The 22,635-nt window shown below is 45.6% G+C and overlaps 1 protein-coding gene across 1 annotated transcript in view; it reads right to left on the reverse strand.

Annotated features, from left to right (window-relative positions):
• Window positions 1-22,635, reverse strand: part of Sel1l3 (SEL1L family member 3) — a 115,676-nt gene that overhangs the window by 8,272 nt on the left and 84,769 nt on the right. Inside the window, exons 16-23 of the mRNA XM_051164724.1 lie at window positions 20,550-20,677; window positions 17,247-17,330; window positions 9,143-9,233; window positions 8,924-9,008; window positions 6,810-6,919; window positions 1,378-1,505; window positions 677-779; window positions 525-597 (exon numbers count right to left, since the gene is read on the reverse strand). Of these exons, the coding sequence (XP_051020681.1) occupies window positions 525-597; window positions 677-779; window positions 1,378-1,505; window positions 6,810-6,919; window positions 8,924-9,008; window positions 9,143-9,233; window positions 17,247-17,330; window positions 20,550-20,677 (802 nt within the window). The remainder of the gene's footprint in view (window positions 1-524; window positions 598-676; window positions 780-1,377; window positions 1,506-6,809; window positions 6,920-8,923; window positions 9,009-9,142; window positions 9,234-17,246; window positions 17,331-20,549; window positions 20,678-22,635) is intronic.

Here is a 22,635-nt window from a genome sequence, read left to right on the forward strand (position 1 = left end):
CTTTTTGTTGATTGATGAGAAACTGGGGAGGTGGGGATCAGAAAGGCTGAGTAACTTGCACTAAGTCACACAGCTAATGAGTAGCCAAGTCTGAAGTCTAAGCCCAAACAGAAGTGATGAGGGTACTTATTCCATTAACGACTGCCTTACGGTAGCTTGAAAAATAATTGTGTCTGGCAAGAACCAAAGCCTATGTAGCTAGCTGGGTACACTTATGGATAAGAAGTATTAGTTTATTCTCTCAGACCTTTGACTGGAATAAGTGGAAATACTTCAGACAGCAGCTGGGTGTGAAATGAGGATATATATATATCAGAATTCTTTACTTTAAGAACTGTAATAATGTGAGGCTTCCTGACAGCCGGAGATGGTGAGACACTGAGAGTCCTTTGTACTATGCATGACCATGCTAAAGAAACGAAGCCCTACCAAGATTATGAGGGGAGGATGTGCTGCTTGCTGGGAGGAGAAAAAGGAAGCTCCCCCCACCCCCTTTCCTGCCTTGACTTTAAAGAAAGCTTTACCTGAGACACACTGGAAATAAAGCACCATCCAGGCGATCACCACGGACAGCAGGAAGGTCCCCAGGAAGTAGATCTGCAGACATTTGGAGCGTGACATGTCAGATGACTGTGGAAGGGCAGGGCCTTAGGCAGGGCTGGGGGAGGATACTCACCAGGGCAGAGTGCAGGAACGCACCCCAGAGAAGCCGCAGGTGAAGGTAAAGCCAGGCCAGGGCACAGGGGCTAAGGGACTCCTCGTTACTGAGACTCCAGCACCTGCGAACAAAACCTGTGGTGTCACTGGTTTTGCCGGCACCAGCCATGACTGGTCCCTCACACCCACATGTGTTTGCTTTTGCATACCCAAACTCCCTCAAGAGGGCAGCAGAAGATGACGCTAATGAATTCTAAGTGCTTTGGGCCTGACCTGGTGTTTGGAGATGCTATCAGAAACTTCTAGAAAGGTCATACCTCATTCCCAAGGAAGACTCTGAGCACAGGATCTATCCAAACAGTATTTCTGATTGTCTATCCAAAGTCCAGGTGTAGGATGGCCTCCTTATCTTCTAGAAAAGTGAGCTACTCAGCTGTGTGATCTCCACATCCCACCCCACCCCACCCCCCCTTACGGAAAGTCTTGGTCAGCACTTGAACTTCAGATTGCGAACATCCTTTGACAAACCTGAAGCTCAGTGGAAAAGGGAGAGCATCTGGGTGTAGCTGAAGGCTCTTGGACAGAAGCAACCCTAAAGACATCCTCTAATACTTGATATCACAAAATCGGGGTGATGCCAGCTTGAATTAAGGCTAAAGCGTCACCCACCCGTGTGCCCCTCCACCCCTCTTCATGGGGTCAGAGTAGCTCGGTGCTCACCTTTCGTATAGTTCCCGGAGTATGGAGGTGTTACTGGGATGGAGTGATGGGTCAATTTCCAAGAACTCCAGAATGTGGTGTGAGATGACGGCACCTTCCTCTATCAGTACAGCCAGGTTGAAAAATCCCTAAAATAGAAACAAAGCTGAGCTCAGTAAGTCCAGGAATAAAACCCAGACACGTGCCCTTTATCACAATGTAAACGTTTACAACCTCTAATTTTTTTTCACACGGTCCCTAGAGCCAGATGGTTTTGTCACATTCATTGATGAATTGTTTCCCTAAATATATGCATTGGAGAAATTTATTGGCAGGGGAATGAGGAGGTTTTCAAAGAGTGCTACAGCCCATCTGCTCAAATACCAGGAAAGCGAGCCACCCTTCTCCACTCCAGATCCCCCACAGAACTTGGGGAAATGAGTCCTTGTGTCACCAAAAGAGTCAGAGTGCTGAGTGATGCCCATTGCTTAAGGACCAAGGCCTTGATCACCACCAGCCTATTGGACACCTGATGAAATAAACAATATATGAACTGAACATATATTTGAGATGTACTAGGTAAGTGTGGAAACCCTCCCATGATTCCTCTTGGTGCAAATCTTAGCTATGGGACATTTTCCTTCCTGTTTCTTCTATATTTTGCCTCTTACCCTCAGAGCAGGACCTTTGGACTATGTAACTCTACTAAAAGGAATGTCATTCAAGAGCCAGATGGTAGACATGTGTCTAAAATATGGGTACTGTTAGAGCACCAGGAAGAAATAACCCTTCCAGATGAGAATATGTGGCCTCCAGACCAAGATGCCTTCCAATAGTAAAGTGGCCTTTACTACTAGAAATCCTCAAAGAAAAACTGGTGTTGCCCTTCAAAGAATGCGTGGTCATCTTTTTAAAGATCTATTTTTTTATTATTACATATACAGTGCTCTGCCTGCATATACACTTGCAGGCCAGAAGAGGGAACCAGATCACATTATAGATGGCTGGGAGGCCACCACGTGGTTGCTGGGAGTTGAACTCGGGACCTCTGGAAGAGCAGTCAGTGCTCTTAACCTCTAAGCCATCTCTCCAGCCCTGCCTGGTCATTTTTTTAATGATCTCCATTTGACCTTGTATTTCAATGGCCACTGATAATAATTTGCAGGCTGTAAACGCACAGGCTGTACATACTGGGATTCACCCTCATGCAGCACAGGCTGTACATACTGGGATTCACCCTCATGCAGCAGCCAAAATCGTTGACACAATAGCAGCTAACTCCTGAGCACCTGTGGGAGGCAGTATATTCTGCTTTGCAAATACTCACTTAATCCTGTAGCCATGAATCAGTATTGCTACCACCACCACCTTATTTTGCAGATTAAGAGCCTTGAAGCAAGCCAGGCATGGTGCTGCATGCTTGTAATCCCAGGATTTGGGGGAGGCAGAAGCAGGTGAATCTCTGTGAGTTCAGGGCCAGCCTGGTCTACAAAGCAAGTTCCAGGACAGCCAAAGCCACATAGAGAAACCCTGTCTTGAAAAAAAACAACAAAAAAATAAACAAAAGCAAGACGAAGGAGAAGGAGGAGAAGAAAGGAAGGAAGGAAGGAAGGAAGAAACGTGAGGTACAGAAAGGCTAAGGGATGCTCTTGAGGTCACCCAGCTGGAAAATGGCAGAGCTGGGATTCAGATACTAGAGGACAGTGTCCAGGGACTCCATCAACCTGCAGCACACTGTCAAACAGGCTCTAGACAGAGCATGAAGTGTCTTTAGGACACGTGCACACACTCGGCACAACACACACCCTTCTCTCTTTGAAGGGCAGGCACTCTTAAAGCCTTAAGTGTTAGAAGGGAAGAGAGAAAATGCTTATAAAATTGTAAGGACTCTGATCAATGGGAAAAGAAGCTCGAAATACATGGCAACTGGCCTAGGAGAGCAAGCGTCTGTGTGCAGCGCAGTGGCTTATGCTTCATTATCAAGCAGGCAAATCTATAAAGAACTCATTATGAGTTGAGTTTTAAAAAGTATCAAAGGACCAATAGATTACCAGGCAAAGGACAAGAATAAAGAATTCACATAAAGGAGACATGAAGAACCGTTCGTCATCAACAACTGCAGAAGAAATGGCCCTCTTCGCTAGTAATTATGTAAAAAGCAATTTGAAGTGAGAATCAAGCATCAGCTGCAGTCACCAAGTTAACAGAATTAAACTATGCATGGCGACAAGGTTTCTGTCGTGTTGTCATCCTCTGTTTATCTACTGCTCACTGAGATAATGACTGGAAAATATAAACCAGCCAACGTACCATTGTGTAGTCATAAAACCATGGGGACTCTGTGACTCAATAATCTGCTTTCTCAGCATTTAACTGAAGTGTTCAAAGGAGGGGGGACATTGGAGACCCAGAAGTGCTCATCACAGCCTGAGAGGAGGCCCTCCTCCAGCTCCTCCTTGGGAGACTGCCAATCCCAAGAAAGCAAGAATAGTAGGGTCTCCCCCACCTTTTATCCTCACCGCTGAACTGTCTACAACACAGCAGGACTGGAGCAATACATGTTGAGTCAGTAAATAAATTGCCAAACCAAAGAATTAAGCATTCATCAATGAAAGAGACTGTGTAATAAGATGTTGGACAGTGTATCCATCAAGGGTTAAGATTATTTTCAGGGCTGGAGAGATGGCTCAGAGGTTAAGAGCACTGACTTTTCCCCAGAGGTCCTGAGCTCAATTCCCGGCAACCACATGGTGCCTCACAACTATCTATGATGTGATTTGATTCCCTCTTCTGGTGTGCAGGTGTACATGCAGGCAGAACACTGTGTATATAACAAATAAATCTTAAAAAAAAAAAAAAAAAAAGAGATTATTTTATGGTGTGCACAATGGAGACGCTATAATTGGCACAGCTGTTGGCCAGCCACTAGAGGGGGACATGAAGTCATTGTAAAGAAGTGAAAAGTCCTAGTCCAGAGAGAGTGAGTAAAGGTGTCTGCCACCAAGCCTGATGACCTGAGTTCAATCCCTGGGACCCACATGAGGAAAGGAGAGGACCATCTCCCTTCCAGTTGTCCTCTGACCTCTGCATGCATGATATGGCACACTCACCCCTCCCTCCAACACACACACACACACACACACACACACACACACACACACACACTAAATGTAAAAAAAAAAAAAAAAAGAGGAAGAAACAAAAGGCCCTGCCATGAAACTGCAGATACATTTATTGATTTCAGTTTTTTGCCTTTGAAGATTAAACTTTACTGGTTTTGAAACACAGTTCTTCTTAAAACAAACAAAATTGAAAGTCAAGTTATCAGGCCTAATTATAAATGGCTGATAGCCAAGGAGAGATTGTTTCTTTCGCAGATCTGGGAGAAATTATAATCGATAGATCATGTTCATAAGCATACTTGACATGGGACCAGAACTTTATAACAAGCGCCTCATCCAGTACTCACGTCCCCTGGGGTTCACAGATGAGAAAACGGAGACCCGAGTGAGGGTTTAGTGGTGTGTCATGTACAAGCAACTGAGTGGGACAGATGTGGGCTGCTTTAACCCCGGGCACAGAACTGTACTGTTATAATGCCTCTGTGAAAGAAAAGGCGGCTGAGGCAGAAACAAGCTTCCGACTTTGCTCTGGGACCACACGCCAGCCAGCTACCCACACGAGCAGGTAGCAACCTTCCTATCCTTCAATGTGGAAAAGAACCTAAGATCCTCCCATGACTCCAATTAGGAAGCCGAAAGGGGGCGAGAAAAGAAGAGAGTTACCAGTAAGATACACTAGCAACTGTTGCAGACAAGATCTAAAATTCCCGGGCAAATTTTTGAAAATGCAAACGAGATGCTTGAATAGTTTCGAGCTATTTCCCTAAGGCACTCGTGAATTAGAAGTGCAAAAATAAGGCCGGGCGGTGGTGGCGCGCGCCTTTAATCCCAGCACTCGGGAGGCAGAGGCTGGCAGATCGCTGTGAGTTCGAGGCCAGCATGGTCTACAAAGCTAGTCTAGGACAGGCAAGGCTAACATAGAGAGACCCTGTCTCGAAAAACCAAACCAACCAACCAAACAAGAAACGCAAAAATACTAACTTTGCAGAAATCACCGGCGGTGGATTCAGTGTGAAATGTCACCCAGAGGGTCATGTGCTTGAGTGCTTGGTCCCCAGCTGGAAGGGCACTTTGGGAAGGTTGTAGAAGCTTTAGGTGTTGGATCCTTCCTGGAGGAAGTGGGGGCCGGTATTCATACTCTATAGCTCCGCCTCAGTGCGCCTTCATTCTGCTTCCTGAGTGTGACAAGCCAGACCCCTATGTCCTCAGCTTGTCACATAGGATTGAAAGCCACAACCCTTTTTTGGCCAGGGTATTTATCACACAGAGAGCAAAAGTAAGATTGCCGCCGCTGATAAGGCATGCTGACTGCATGCATTCCTGCTATGATGCTCTTGGGTATATAACTTCTGTAGTACCTTCCACCAAGGCAAGGCCTTCCTGTGCTGCCTAAGCTGGCCTGAAACTCACAATCCTCCTGCCTCTGCCTCCTGGGCGCTAGAAGAACTTACTATGCTCGCATGGGTATTCTTGCCTCTTAGACAACCTCGCTGTAGGCATAAGAAAACAGGAAACCTGATTCAAAGAGAGGGCAGTTCTACGAACTATCTAACCCTGGTTCTTCAGAAGTTCAAGGTCACGAAGACACAGAAGGACTGAGGAACTGTCACAGATTGGAGACCGAAAAGAACGGTGACATCTACATGTCATGTGGGAGCCTTGCTTGGGGTCCTAGAACAGAAGAAGGGCACCGTGGAAAACTGGTGACACACCAGTCAAGACTGGAGCTAGGTAATGCTACTGCCCTATTGCTAATGTTTTCATTCCACAGGGGCATGTGGCAGTAAGAGATGAGACAAACATTAGGGAAGCTGGATAAATGCTCCTGAGAAACCCCGGGTTCTTTGTAAAACCTTTGTTTGAGCCTGAAATTAATGAAAGATAAGGTTCCAAACAGGTCGTGGGGGATCAAGTCTCATCATTCAAGTCTTGGCTTGGTGTATGGGCAAATCACTTCCTCCTGCGGCTGCACCTCTAGGGTTTTGAGTTTCTATCCCATGTGTTAGTACTATGGAATATGGTAGGAATACTGTAGGTTTCCAGCAGAGACAGAGCCTTGGTTATTTTGCTTACAATCAGTTATTTGGCCTTGAGTAATTTATCACCTTGACATTTCTCTGGGTAAAACATAGTGTGGAAATCCCAGCCCTGTGGGATTGGTGTGAGCCGGGCATGGGGAGAGGGTGACACAGCCAGTGCTCTGTCAAGTTTCGCCTCAGAACTGTGGGGAAGTGTGAGTGGCAATGAGCATCAGTGACATCCGTCCATGCACCCGAAGCCACGAATAGGCTGGTAGGCCCTGAGCCTTGAGAGACAGTTACTGTTGCTTACCTGGGAGTCTCCATCCAAGGCTGCTTGGGCATACATCTGCACAGACAGCTCCAGATCTCGGGACTGGTTTTGGTGGCCATAGTAGTAAAGGTCTCCCATTTTCAAATATGCTGCAGAACACACACCATGTATCTACGTGTCAGATGGTTTTATTTCCAGGGGTGTCTAATCTGTTCCTCATAGGCTGAGACAGTATATATATATATATATACCTATTTTGAGTGACATTATGATATGACATTGTCATCTAAAATTTTATGATATAGAACCAAACGTCATAAGAATGGATTAGTGTGGTGACACACATCTTTTTGTTTTGTTTGTTTTTCGAGGCAGGGTTTCTCTATGTAGTCTTGGCTGTCCTGGGCTCGCTTTGTAGACCAGGCTGGCCTCAATGAACTCACAGTGATCCACCTGCCTCTGCCTCCCGAGTGCTGGGATTAAAGGCCTGCGGTGGCATGCATCTTTAATCCCAGCACTTGGGAAATAGAAGCAGGAAGACTTCTGTAAGTTCAAGGCCAGCCTGGTTTACATAGTGAGTTCCAGGATGGTTAGAACTATATAGTAAGATACCATTTCAAACAAACAAACAAGCCCAAAAAGGTCATAATATTTTTAAAAAACTTTCTGATTCTAATTTTGACTATATCCTATGCTGTCCTGGTCCACATGTAGACACCCCTATTTTAGACCAGCATGTTAAATCACTGATGTTTCTTATTATAACATGTTTGTACATGCTTTCAAAACACTGTTCTAGCTTTAATTGTCAACCTCTAGTTGTAAGATTGACACAACCTAAAGTCGTCTGAAAGGAAAACCTTGGATGAAGAATTGCTTAGGCCAGATTGGCCTGTGGGCATGTCTGTGAAGAACTGCCTTGATTAATAATTGATGCAGAAGTGCCTAGTCCACTATGGGTGGCACCATCCCTACGCATATGGTTCTGGGCTATATAGGAAAATCCATATAATAATCATAAGCCAGCAAATTAGAGCACCAGAGAACAAACCAGCAAGCAGCATGCCTCCATGGTTTCTGTCTCCAGGTTCCCGCCTTGAATACCCACCCCGACTAATGTCATTGATGGAATGAAACTTGGAAGTATATGCCAGATATACTTTCCTTCCCAAGTTGCTTTCAGCCAGGGTATTTCTATCACAGCAACAGAAAGGCAAGTAGAACAAACATCTTTACGTTTTCCTTGGTGGAAGTCTCATGCCCACAGATCTTCCATCTATAGATATATTGTGTTTCCCTGTTGGCTCCCTGAACAGATCTGCTTGGGAGAACCTCAGTAGGCTCATAACCCATCAGTTGAGGTTATCTCTGACTCTGTGGCACAGCTGCAGTGCTGCAGTCTGTCGATCATGTGTCCTGCGTCTTTCTGACTCTGTTTCAGCCACGTAATTCATCTGCTTAGGTGTGTAGCTATAACTCACCCTCAAAAGAGAAAAGCAGACCCCAGCTCTGGAGGCTGCACAGAGGCCTTTCACCATGTGAAAGTGGGTGCTGATGTTGGGGGAGCACTAATGGATGAATGAGAAAGAGGAGATGACACGGGGATCAGTGCTCAGGGAGCAGATGTCATCTTCGGGATACAAAAGGGTGGTATTAGAAGATGGATGTGATACTGTCAGGGCTGAAGGGTTATTGCCACAAGCTAGGGGCAAAGAGGAAGACAGAAGTAAACCTGGGCTTCTCCCCTCCACCTATGGGAGATCTTCCAACAGTACCTCCAATTGGTAGAAGTTCACCTGAATGCCCTTGGCAAAGGAGTTTGGGTATTGTAGTTTCTGGAGGCTGGTCTCTATCCAGAGTCTAGGGGCCCCTCTGTGGGCACAAAGACAAGGGGCCAGGCCAGGGAACCGCATCATCACAGCGGTCTGCTTTAGAGATGTCTTGGTTTGGAAGAAGTTGTTGGTTTGCAGGAAGTACACAGCAGGAGGCTGACAGCAGTTTAGCCGTGACCTTAATAGCAGATATTTTTCACTTTCTTCCCTAATTGTTTAGAAATATCACACTCCATATCAAACTGCTAGATGGTCCCTGTTAGTAAAGATTAAAACCTCCCCAACACTCCAGTTTAGCACCTGTTTTGTTGCTGTACATACCAAATGAAGGCGCATCGATTTGGAAAACAGAGAAATTATAGTATCGCCAAACACAATTAATGCCCAAGTATCTCCCAGCCAGGTCCTAGGAGGGAAAGGGGAGAGAAAGTTAATTCACTAATATTTTGGCCCAGTGACTAATTTTGCCCCTGTAAAACTCAATTCATTATCTTTAACCTCGGAGCTTCTAGTGAGAGAGGAATAGAATACATTACTTACTGGCCGCTCCTCGCAGATGTGTGCTAAATTTGTCTGTGACACTTCAATTCCAGTTTCTGCTGCTAAAACATAATACAGCAAAGCTTCGTGCCTAAAAATAGATGATTAATAATAAATTTCATATAGTGGCTCTTACTAATACTCAGAGAGCTTTATACTCAAACATAAGAGGGCACAAAATAAACAGTTTTTTAAAACCACAAAATCATGAGTTTTTCCCCCCCTTAAATAAATACTGTTGTTAAAAATACTGCCTGCACTGATTTATTTTCTCTTACAAGCTGAAGCGACAGATAAGGCCGGGAGCAACTTGATACAACAGCTACCTCTACTGGTTGAACGGCATGTGGCCATGCTGGCTGGGGACCTTCTGCAGGTCCTAGGTTCTTGAAGCCTTCCTCCACCCGGTTAGGATCAGTGGTATTAAGAAAAATCCCCGAGCTTTACAGCCCTGTTTCATAAAGGGCTTTCCAGAGCTTAGGGCTCTGAATAAGCTTAATTAATCGGGGCTTTTGTTGTGAATTAGAAGTTTGACAAAAGAAACGTGGTTTACAAGTGCTTGATAGTAGTGGTCAAACTATACACTAAATGTTGAACACAGCAAATGATTGCCTAGGATTTCTGCATGGCGTTGTGTCAAGGGCCTGAGACTGTAGCTATGGTCCTGCATCCACTGATGGAGTACCATGAACATGGTGGCTCCGGAGGATGAGATAGTCATGCCGACAGGAGAAGCATCAACAACACGTGTACCACCTGGTCCTCCACATCTCACCTGTGCGGTTTAGTCTAAAGGGGGGAAATCAGAGCCACGTACAAAGACTCCATTGTCAAGGAGTTTGTGGGAGGGCTGCTCACATGAGCCATAAGAAAGGAAACAGGAAGCAAACATCGGACAACTAGTGAGCAGTGCAGAGACTCCACGGTGTAGGTGCTTTCAGATGTGGCCGTTCAGAACAGTGTCACAAGACGGTGTGGTGCTGCATGCCCACAATCCTAGCACTTGTAGGGGGATTCAGAGTTCAAGGTCACTCATGGCTACCTAGAGTACTGGAGGCCAGTCTGTGCTACATGAGACCTTGTCTAAAAAGCAAATGACATGGGGGATTGGGGTTGATGCTCAACTGGAAGAGAGAGTGCCTACCTTACAGAAAGGTCTGGGTTGAAAACAGCAACAACAAACATGTCTATTCGTGCGCACGCGCGCGCGCGCGCGCGCGCGCGCGCGCGCACACACACACACACACACACACACACACAGAGCACACATAGAAACAGCTAACTTATCTCTCTTCTTATCTCATTTGGAGATAGTGTACATAATCTTTATTTTCTTCTTTTGAATCACCTGCTTTCTTAATTATGTATATGACCCAGTTTATGAGTAACAATGAATCATAAGTAGTTGTTTCCAAAGCTTATTTTTCACCCAGAGCAATTGGTTTTGGTAATACTTTCTTTGTTGTCCCCTTTACTTAGGAAGTGGACTGGGGGAAGGGTGGGGAGAGAGAGTACGGGTGAGACAAAACCAGGTAAACAGTCTGACTCATCTCTGCTAAGCAGCTATGCAAGAGGAACTTCGGGAGACCAGGTCTTATGACAAAGAGGTGTTTGGAGATCAAACTAGGGCAGGCAGACTTTCAGTCAGACACATGTGGGCCAGGGGCCCTGTGACTAGAAAAGGAGCCAGTTCTCAGTCTATGAGAGACCCAAAACAACAGACCCATTAGCCGTGACTCATGCTAGGGAGAGCCAAGGTCAGCTAAACACAAGGTCAAGCAAGCTGCCACATGCCTTTAGTCGCAGCGTTCGGGAGGAAGCTGAGGCTGGAGGATCTCTGTGAGTTTGAGGTCAGCCTGGTCTACATGGAGAGCTCCAGGACAGCCAGGGCAACATAGAGGGACCCTGTCTCAAAACAAGCAAACAAACAAACAAGGCACAAGAGAAGGAACTGATATTATTAGTTTACAACCCCAAGATCTGGACCATGAAGAAATGAGCTGTGCCTCACATTAGAACATAATGCTTCGAGCTTCTCTTGAACAAGAGAAACATCGTCTGGCTGTGAGAACTGAGGAGTGAGAGCTGAGTGTGAGATTGACAGTCTCCATCAGAACAGTCACTAGCAGAAAGCGTACAATGATGGTGCCTCGTCTCTCAGGTTACCTTGGTGATAGGGGAGAAGAGAAACTTCTGTTGTCCAATTATTATATAAACCAAGAGAAGAGTTTACAGGATCCCAAAGCATTTCCATCAAGGAAGAACTGAGCCTCATCAAAATGAGATGTCTAAAAGCATCTGTGTCAACATCGGTGCTCAACAGAAATCTGCCTCATCTTCCATCTGGCAGAATCAATCCCCCGATGCCTGTGTGGCTGATGCCATCACATTTCCTATTGAATAGCGAAGTCTATAGTGGAAGAGACACTCCAGGCCAACCTTCCCCACTCACTAACACTTCTGAAGGACTGAGGAGATGGCTCAGGGTCAAGGGGCTTGCTGTGTACACTTGAGGACCTGAGGTCAGACTCCCTGTGCCTATGTAAAAAGCTAAGTATGACAGCCTGTGTTTGTATCCCTACAACTGGTGAGAACTGGGATGGGAGACGACAGATAGCGGCAGATCTCAGGGGCTTGCTGGGCAGCCAGCCTAGCTAAAATAGTGAGCTCCAGGTCAGCAGGGCCCTGTCAACAAATAAGATGAAGAATAATAGAGGAAGAAACCCTACGTCCACCTCTGGCCTCCACATTACACACACACACACACACACACACACACACACACCCCACACCTTCTCATACATCACCTCCCAGCATTCACTTGACTATCTCAACAGAAATCATGGGGAAGTATCCTTTGCCCAGAAGCTGAAAGACGGACTCCGAAGCTTTCCTGTTCTTCCATGAAGTCCCACAAGGCTGAGAAGGGCAACTTGTCTTCCCACACACTGAAGCCCAACTCTTCCGCCACAGCACTGAGACAGAGAGGGCGAACAGGCCCAAGGAGGACTCACAGAGAACAGACATGAGACCCATTTTCTACCTTCTCGGCTCAGACCCCGCATAACGCGTCCCTCACACTTTCCTGATGGCACATCTTCAGAACAGCTTATTTGGCCACCTGCTGGGAATGGTGAGCTTAAGCACCTCTGAGTGGCTTCTCAGACAATCATACCATTTCCTTTGTGCTCTTTTGTGCTAATGTCTCAAGCAGCTCAGAGAAGGAAGACGGGGGTGGGGGTGGGGGGTGGTGTGTAGTTGGGGGGGGGGTGTCACGACTAACACTTAGGGTCTCCGGTGAAATTCATTGCTGCTGCGTTACAAAGAAGTGACTCTCTTTCATCCCCAGCTTGGCATGCCTCTTTGTCTCACAGCAAGCCAACTGTATGCTGCCTAACCTCTAGGGCTAAGGGTTTGGGGTGTGTTGAAGACAAAGGGCAGTCAAACTCGTAGCTTGAAGATAAAATACATGCGAATAAAGCTGAAAGAAATGAAACATGACAGGTGGCCCATCCTTGCTAACTCCTTCTAGTGTCCGAGGACTGCCTCGGGCATGACAACATTATCTTCCGAGTTGTGCCGATGCAGCGAAAGCCTCTTTCTCCATCACGGTCTTCTCTTAAGCAATCCTACATAAATCTTAGAACAACAGAAAGAGCCACAAGCACATCAAACTGACACATGTAATTTGGAAATAACGTCCAGAGTCTGGGGACATTGATGGATGCCTTAGTTCTGTTACAGCAAAATACAAGGTACCTCACAGTTGGGGGTTGGGGGAGCCCACATCTATTTCCTGTTTACTGGTGGGGGGGGTTGGGGGGGGCTGGGAGAAGAGAAAACCTTAGAAGCACTTTACTCCAAATATATTTTGACAAAGATCTCCCCACTATGATGGATATAGGTGATTTTTTCCCCCTGTCAGACTGAGGTCTCAAATGCAGACTGATTGCATCAGCCATACTTAGCATCAAGATTAAGACTGGCAAGGACGAGGAGGGGCAGAGATGCGTCCGTGGTGGCAGGACAGCAAAGGGGAAACCATTCTGGGAGACAGCTAGCATCGCTGTGTGAGGCTGGACAGGTGCCTCTGCAGAGACTGGAGACCCCACTGGCAAGTCTGATTGTCAGCAGGTCCTCTCAGCCCAATCTTCAAGCTACATCGGGCTTCAAGACACAACAAAAAGGAAACACAAACGCGCATCATTAACGTAAGAGCCTTAGCGTGTGACAGCAGAGGAGGCGCCACAAGGTTATCCAGTGGGGGACTCAAATTCTAGAAACGTGTTAGCTTGAAAAAGCTGTTGAAGAATTTCATACATAATGATCTTAATAATATAAAGGTCGGAAGTCAGCCAAACTAAACCCACTGCATGCAAATCTATCCATGGATAGAAGACTCTAAAAGCAAACAAGAGGCAGGTACATAAGATTTGGTAATAGGTATTTCTAGGTCCTGAGACAGTGGTGGTTCAATTCAGTCTGGGAGGGGCAAGCAGGAGTTTCGCCAGCATAGGACCAGAGCATCGCTTACTGCTTCTCCCTCTTCGTCCTTTTTCCCTTCCTATCCTTCTCCCCGCCACCCCCCCTCCTGCCCCCTCCCCACCCCCACATCCTTTCTTGCTCCCCTCCTTTCCTAGGTGACCCTGGCTGGCCTGGCACTCACAGAGGTCTCCTTGCCTCTGGCTCCTGAGCCTTGGGATCACCACCGTAGTCGGACCTCTTTCCCTTCCTTCCTCCTTTCTTTTCTTGGTTCCTTGACAAAAGATTGCACTAAGTTGCCCAGGCTGTCTTTGAACTGCTTACGCTGGGCTGGCCTTGAGCCTTCTGATGCAGCATCCTCCGTGGGGTCCACGGCATGCGCTGCCACCCTAGGCTCGCGCTCATTTTCTTAGACGGAGCAGACCTTGCTGCTCTCTACTGTTAGCTTGTGAGCTCACGTCCGTGGTTTGTGGGGGGCTCTAAGATAAGCAATGGAGAGACAGGCAACCGATTCAAGCCACAGCTTCGCTTCAAACGCCTGCCTCCCTTATCTTGCATTCTGAACTTGCCCCCTTTCCATTCTTGTCGCCAGTCAAGTAAAAAGTAGATACTTTGTCACTCAGAATCCCATCAGACGGCCTGTCCCTGGCTTTACTGGATTTCATTCAAGAGTTGCTCTCCTTGCAAATGGAATGGCTTAAAATTTTCCAATCTTATTCATTTTTTTTTTCTCTTCACTTCTGCTCCTGCAATTTTCTTTGCTAGAAACGCTGTTCCCTGCATGGCTAAAAGAACACTCTACCTACCCGTCAAGGCTGCCCCAAGCCTCCCAAGCCAGGTAGCATCTTTACCTCATCCAAATTTTCAAAGATGATGCCACCACCCTTCATTTATTTGCCTTTGTTCACTTATTAGTTTCTGAACACTTCCCAGGTGCTCCCAGGTGCAGGACATTGGGATACTAGGATGTGACAACGGACAAGCTAGGAGCAGGCGTGCCCCACGATAGACAAAAGGGGAAAGGAGCTGGGCAGGATTCCTGGGTAGACAAAATGGCCAGTGCAGAGGTCTGGAGTCAGACTTACACCCAGGCCTCATGAGAAAACATGTGTGGAAGAGGAGGGCCAGTGAACAGTCCCCACATGTGACTTTGCCATCCTTGTTGCCAGTGGCAAGATGCTATACATTTAAGCACTACACTAAATGTTTTTTTCTTTAAATAATGCTTTTTTATTCTTTGAAAGTCCCATACAGTTGTTTGTGGTTTTTTGTTGTTGTTGCTGTTTTTGTTTTGTTTTTTCGAGACAAGGTTTCTCTGTGTAGCCTTGGCTGTCCTGGACTCACTTTGTAGACCAGTCTGGCCTCAAACTCATAGTGATCTACCTGCCTCTGCCTCTCAAGTGCTGGAATTAAAGGCGTGCGCCACCACCACCTGACTACATTTGAATGTTTTAAAAATTATTTTTATTTTGTTTTGGTTTGGATTTTTGTTTTTGTTTTTCAAGACAGAGTCTATCCGTGTAATAGCCCTGGTTGTCCTGGAACTCTCTTTGTAGACCAGGCTGGCCTTGAACTCACAGAGATCCACCTGTCTCTGCCTCCCATTATTTTTATTATGTTTTAGTGTCTGTGTGTGTGTGTGTGTGTGTGTGTGTGTGTGTGTGTGTATCTGTTTAGTAATGTGCACATGAGTACAGGTGCCCACAGAGTCCATAGGTATGACATTCCTCTGGATTTGGTTGTGACCTGTCTGATACGGGTGCCAGGAGGCGAACTCAGGTCCTCTGGAAGAGTAGTGCACATCCTTAACCACTTAGCCACCCCTCTAGCCCACTACAGTGACTCTTAACAGAATCAGACATGTCCCACAGGGCAGAACACATGCACATTTTCTTCCTCTGCTACCCACAGTGTGTGTAGGGGAACCCATACTATGGCTGAGTTTTAAGAAAGAAAACAGAACGCGCACATCCCTATTCATGTGACCCTCTGTCGCAAGTTTTAAAATGTGTGAGCTGAAGTGCCTTGTGAAGTTTAATTCAAAAGCAGGGAAGAAAACAAAGCTACCAACAAACCCTCTGTACGGATGCACAGGCGTCAGACATCTGAGGGTGTGTCTGCAGGCCTGAATGTGTTTACAGACACATTCCTGTTTGAGGAAAACACCACAAAAGAACGCTTTGATAACTGGGCATTTAGTTCACCCTAAGAAGCCTGTGAGAAGAGCTGGGAGGTTGGGAAAGGAGTTAAAGTTAGATTTGAGAGAGGTATTTTTTGTTCGTTTGTTTGGTTGGTTTTTAGACAGGGTTTTGCTATGTGGCCTTGGCTAGCCTGGAACTCACTATGTAGACACAGCAGGCATTGAACTTGCTGTGCTCCTCCTGCCTCAGCCCTCCAGAGTGCTGGCACTAAAGGTCCCAGCCCTGAGGCTGAGATTCTTAGGAACTGAACTTCACTTGGGAATCAAGATACAACACAGGGGAGAAGTGACGAGGCATGGTCACAGTTGGGGGACAGTCATTTCACTTAAAGAAACTTCTTCCTGATCATGTGTTGGGAAGCTATTGATAATAAGCTATTCAAGGGTGACAAAACAAACATTTGTATTTGGTGCTTTTTCAAGAGCCTCATTTCCCAGCATGCTTTGATTTAAAATTCTTGCTCACTGATCTGTTGGTTTAGCTATGGACCAAAAGGGAAAATGGCATCCTTTTGGGCCTACGCTTTTATTTTTAATTAAGGTTCATATCAGAATGTGATCTATTCTAAGTCTGGTCTAATGTCTTTGAGGCAGTGGACGGAGGGGAATTTCTGATGATTTGCATATCCATTTTTGTTATTATGGAAATACCCGGATCATTTAGGCAATAAACCAGCAAAGAAAATGTGGCCCAAGGGAGCAAAGATGGAATGCTAGACTCCACAGAAGAAAACAAACTGGGAGGGGGGTACAGGAAAGGCAGGTGAGGAGGGGGGAAAGGCAGGTGAGGAGGGGGGAAAAGGCAGGTGGTACTTGAAAGCTGCCTGCCGGTTTACACAATCTCCAAACAGTGACAGGATTTGCAAGAGTCCAGAGCAACTCATCTCTTCAGGACAGAATGGGGTGTTCATGCAAAGCTCAGAAAAGGGGGCATCTATTAGTGTGTGACATCCAACAACTCCTGGTTCCTAGGCACAGTCAACTATGTGTGATGGAGAAGGGCAGAGTCTTGACCTTACACAGCGGACGTGCTAGGCTGCGAGTCACTGGCAGGGTAAAGAGGATCTTACCAGGGACTGCCTGTGTAGTTTCTAAATCTACAGCCAAGCAAAACAGGTTTGGAGGAAAAAGAAGTCAGTGTGTGTGTGTGTGTGTGTGTGTGTGTGTGTCTCAACTTGATGAATGTGGACACTCCCCCCCTAGAGAACTAATTTTTGTGTATAATTAAACATGGAAATGCAATGTTTTCCAATCAACGGCCAATCAGCCTGTGTGACTCTGAATATCATTACTGGGAGACTGTGATCTCCCTGCAAATTGCTTTTTGGGTTGCATTTTAAGATTTGTTCTCTCTAAGATTATGTTGACAGGTTGAACATGAAGGGCCGAGGAAGTTTACTCTGACGTGGGTCCCGAGCTTACCACAAACCCTCCAGGTAGGCGTTGAGGCCCTTGCGAATGACGTGTCCCAGGTATCCGTTTTTCTCAGCCACGTGCTTTGCCCACCTGAAAAAGAAAGGAAAGGGGACAGAAACGATGCAGACGGCAGCAGATTAAATAATCACCTTTCCTCCTATGAGCTCCGTAAATCCCACTCGGGGAATATTTTCTTGTTTGAATTTTTATAAAGCAACAAAGCAGAACAGAATATTAAGAAGGTAGAGAGAATGCGTTTTGAGAGCTCTTGTTCAGTGTCCTCATATTACGAATGCCGAGTAGCAATCTGCTATGGAAACAAAGAACATGCAACACACATAATGTAACAGTCTACTGATATAGAGAGACACCTCCGCAAGGGTTCTATAACTGTTCCTATTAAAATAAAATCACTAGAGCTATATCAGTATAGCTCGGAGGTACAACAGTGCCTTAGTATGTGTCAGGCCCTAGGTTCAATCGCTGTTACCAACAAAAATAAACAAATAAATACATTTACTGATATGTGATAGGGTGCTTAAAGTTTATTTTTCATCTGTTCCCTAATGTATCCTAGAGGGTTTGTTGTTGTTGTTGTTTTGTCTTTTTGATTTTCAAGACAGGGTTTCTCTGTGTAGCCTTGGCTGTCCTAGACTCACTTTGTAGACCAGGCTGGCCTCAAATTCACAGAGATCTGCCTGCCTCTGCTTCCCGAGTGCTGGGATTAAAGGCATGCGTCACCATGCCAGGCCCCCTAGAGGGGTTTATTAACAACGAATTACTTACTGTGTTGTACTCTGTAGACCTAAACCACTAAAAAAATAATATATAAAATTTTGCCAAGTGTGCTGGGGCATGCCTTTAATCCTAGCACTTGAGAGGCAGAAGCAGGAGACATTTTGTGAGTTTGATGCCAGCTTGGTCCATATAGCGAGCTCCAGGACAGCCAGAACTACATAGAGAAACCTATCTCAAAAACAAAACAAAACAAAACAAAAACCAACAACCAAACGAACGAACAAAAAACCCAAACCAAACCAAATAAAAAGTATAAAAATGAATAGGTACAAGTTAATAGAAGGGGAAAATAGAGTAACTTATAAGACAACTGTTTTATACAAAAGAAGGTTTAAAAAAAAAAGATGAGACAAAAGATGGGAAATGAAACCAAATAAGTTAAACAGGAAATAACAAACTATTTAAAAGATTTATTTATTTTATTCCATGTGTATGAGTGTTTGCCTGCACATAGATATGTACATGTATGCATGCCTGGTGCTCTCTGAAGGTCAAGAAAAGGCACTGGATTCCCTAAAACTGGAGTTACAGATGTCTGTGAATCCCTATAGGTGGCCTCTACAAGACCAATAAGTCCTCTTAACCACTGAGCCATCTCTCCAGCCCTAAAACCAAATATATCTACAATTGCTTTGAATGTCAATGGGCTAAACATGCCAATTAAAAACTAAAGCTATCAGAGAGGATCATTCCTATATAAAACTCAATTTATGATGCTTATAAGAGCTATACATTAAAGAAAAAAGTGATACATTAAAGGACGGAGAAAGAGTTCAAGCAAATGGAGACTAAGGCAGTGCCCACCAGCAGAGATAAAAAGAGCATCGTAAAATGATAAGAGTCCACTCGAAAAGCAAAATAAATCTATATGATCCTAATACATAAATTCAAGATATACAGTACAAAATTGACATAACTATAAGGAAGCAAGGTAAGTCTATATACAGAGAGAGTTCTGACACATTTCCTTCGGTAAATGGCTTAACAAGCAAAGCAAGCAAAGCCAGAAGGCCTGAACAATGTAATTAACAAACCTGAGGTAGCGGTGTGTGCAGACACTGTGCCCAATGAGCTTAGAAGAGCCTTTTTAAAAGACAGCATAAAGCATCTAACAGAACTGTCACACGCTGCTCACCAAGCATGCTTCAGCAAGTTCCCAAGGACGGAGGTCACTAAGACTATGCTTTCTGATCATCAAAGACAAAAGAGTACTAAGAAGATCTACACAGTGCGAATGTTCACCCCAAATACCGTACATAACAATGAAAAAGACTTCACATTAGCCTAAGTGTTATTACTAAGGTAAGGTCAGAAAGGATTTGATCCCCCCAAAGTCTTTAGAAAAACATCCTTTTAGAGAGCCAGGCTACAGGTGAGATGTAGCCAAGGGCAGAGTCAATCATGTTTTCCTTTTTCTGTAAACGGTGATACCTTAACTTTGTAGGTCACAGTTGGTTTCTCTTTGTTTGATTTGCAACCTATTATAATGCACAATGCTTGCAGAGCCCTGCAGAGCAGGCACTAAACCCCATCTCATCCATGAGCCACAGCGGGCCAGATTTTGAAAAGCATTTCAGGTAGGCTAGGCTTCTAAAATGTGCCTCCTTGGTGTCTGGAAAGATGGGTCAGTGGTTAAGAGCACTTGCTGATCTTACAGAAGACCCTGGTTCTGTGCCCACTCAGGGCTCACAACTGTTTATAACTCAAGTTCAAGGGGATCTGATGCCCTCTATTGACCACTGTGGGAACTGCATTCATATAATGCATGGATATACATGCAGGCAAAGCATGCATACACATGAAATAAAATTAAATAAACCCCCTTTTAAAATGTGACTCCTTCTCGGGCTGGAGAGATGGCTCAGAGGTTAAGAGCACTGGCTGCTCTTCCAAAGGTCCTGAGTTCAATTCCCAGCAGCCACATGGTGGTTCACAGCCATCTATAATGAGATCTGGTGCCCTCTTCTGGCCTGAATGTGTACATGCAGGCAGAACACTATACCCGGTCTTCTGCAAGGGCAGCAGGTGCTCTTAACCTCTGAACCATCTCTCCAGCCCCCAGTTTTTATTTTTGTTTGTTTGTTTGTTTTTGGTTGGTTTGGTTTGGTTTGGTTTTTCGAGACAGTGCTTCTCTGTATAGCCTTGGCTATCCTGGACTCATTTTGTAGACCAGGCTAGCCTCAAACTCACAGCGATCTGCCTGCCTCTGCCTCCCAAGTGCTAGGACGAAGGTGTGTGCCACCACCACCCGGCTTTTTTTTTTTTTTCCTTTTAAAACTACATGAGTATATAAATGATAAACACTGAATTTTTAAAAGTGCAAAGAGAGATAAAAGAATAAACAGAAAGGCGGAGGGAAGTGAGAAGAGGAATGAAATGAGAGAGGATAGGAGGGAAGAAAGAATGGAGGGAGAGTGGGAGGCAAAAGGGGAAAGAAAGGCATCCCTTTTGTCATGCAAGGTGAAGAGAGGACGAGACCTCAATGGCAGGCAACATTTGACGGCTTCTTACACAACAGCTTTCTCCGGATCTCTAGGGAAGGTCTCCAGGTTGCCCGTGATATAGTAAAGAGAACACCACAATGTCCCTTCGATGTGTCCCCCTTGCGCTGCCTTGTGGAAGTATTCGCCAGCTAGTGTCTGTAAAGAGAGACGACCCTCCCATTAGTGCAGAGTCCTCCTGGCTACACCGCAGAGCGGAGCCAGGTTAGGGAGGTACCTTAAGCCCAACGTTATCACAGGCTGACACTTCTGATACTTTTAAGCAAACCAGGTCAAGAAATAGCTCAAAAAAAAAAACAAAAACAAAAACAAAACCAAAACAAAAACCAGTTCATCCCAAAGGTCTGGGATGCATGACCTCTCCAAGGGCTATCCTGTTGATTAAGTTTACCCAATAAAGAAGACACCACCATGTAACCAGGAGCATGTTGCCGCCTCATTGGGCCCTCACAAAACCCATGCACGCTTGATGGAGGATGTGACAGGAGTCACACCGGGTGACAACTCAAGCATTTGCTTTCCTAACCTCACTTAATACCTTTCTTTACGCTCATGCACAGAAACCCCTGCTTCTAGTGGCAAAGTGAGAATTAGAATGTGATGGGGAATAAATCCATGCTCACAGATGTGTGGGAGGGCTACCAGACATTTGCAATGCATAAAAATACCAGCTTTAGTGCAGTCAGAGAGAGGTGGAGAGAAAAAAGAAAACAAACACTTGGTGTGTGTGTGTGTGTGTGTGTGTGTGTGTGTGTGTGTGTGTACCTACTCCCACCGATCACCGTTACTTTTCAGAGGGCAGTGAACTTTCAGAAGCATGGGCTTTACAGGCAGGAAGGGCCTGGGATCGAATTCCAGCATCCTCTCCGACATCTGTGTGGCCTTCTTCTCTCTAAACCTCTTTTGCTGTTTGTTTTCAACTGTTAAATGCAGATTCTGAAGGCAACCATGGTGGTAGACACTTGTAACCCCAGCCCTTGAGGGGCAGAGGAAGGAGGATCAGGAATTCAAGGCTCGTCTTGAATAGTAAGTTTCAACTCAGCCTGGTCGGCCAGAGAACTTGTCTTAATTTTTTTTTTTTTAATAAACAGAAGTGGCTCCTGGAACTTCCTAGCGGAAAGTACAGTGAGGGCTACACGAGAAGATGGGTTCCGAAGGTTAGACTGCTGGCTCACCAAGAGCACCTCCCAGTCCACCCTGATGCTCCTCGCCAAAGCTAGGGTGGACATATATTGTCCATCCCAACATCCACCACCTCCATTCTTAATCTCAGTAAATGTCATCACTGACTCCTCCCCATTCTCATATCTCCAACCCAACCCATCAGCAAATCCCATTTCCTCGACTGACCTTTGACATATCTTTGGTAGCCAATCACGTACAGTCCTGGCTTCTAAATGTAGATGCAGGCTCAATCTCCTGTTCTGTCCTTGTCTCCTCCTTAGTTAGAATTACTAAGGACCCAGGAGGGCTCATTTGAAAGCATATCCCCCATCACTCAAGTAGGCCCCTACTTCAAGACTATTATTGGTGATTTCCTATCTCCCTCAGCACAAAAGTCTCACCAAGGCCAGGTCAGGGACTGTCTTGACCTCATCTCCCAGTTCTTCCTAGTCTCTCCCTCTCTTAGCCTTCCTGCTGGTCCTCTAGCATGCTAAGCCTGCATCCTTCTAGGGGCGGGAGGAATCTTAACCTACCCTAACCTTTGCCATTTCTGGAGTGTTCTCTTATATATCCATAAGATCCCTTTAGAAGCCTTTACAATGTCATCTAACCAGAGAAGGCTTTCATAATCCCTCTTCTAAAACAGCATCCCTCAATCTCCTTTAGTCACAGCCTCTTTGTCCCTCTCATCAGGGCAGGGTCTGTTGTGCTCAGGGCTGTGTCCTCAGAGCCTTTAAGTGTGCCCAGCAGAGGGGGGCTACGTGTCACAGTTCTGGGTTCTGATTCCCATCAGCACTGTGACCATGAAAAGAGAAGGTTCCCACAAGATACCAGGGACCAGGTCCCAGTTCAAACTAACTATATGGCTCTAGTGACTCTGAGATCTGGCAGCCTAGTCTACAAGATGGACACAGTCAGAGCTGATGCTTCAG

This window comes from Acomys russatus, chromosome 22, assembly GCF_903995435.1.
Source record: "Acomys russatus chromosome 22, mAcoRus1.1, whole genome shotgun sequence".
NCBI lineage: Eukaryota > Metazoa > Chordata > Mammalia > Rodentia > Muridae > Acomys > Acomys russatus.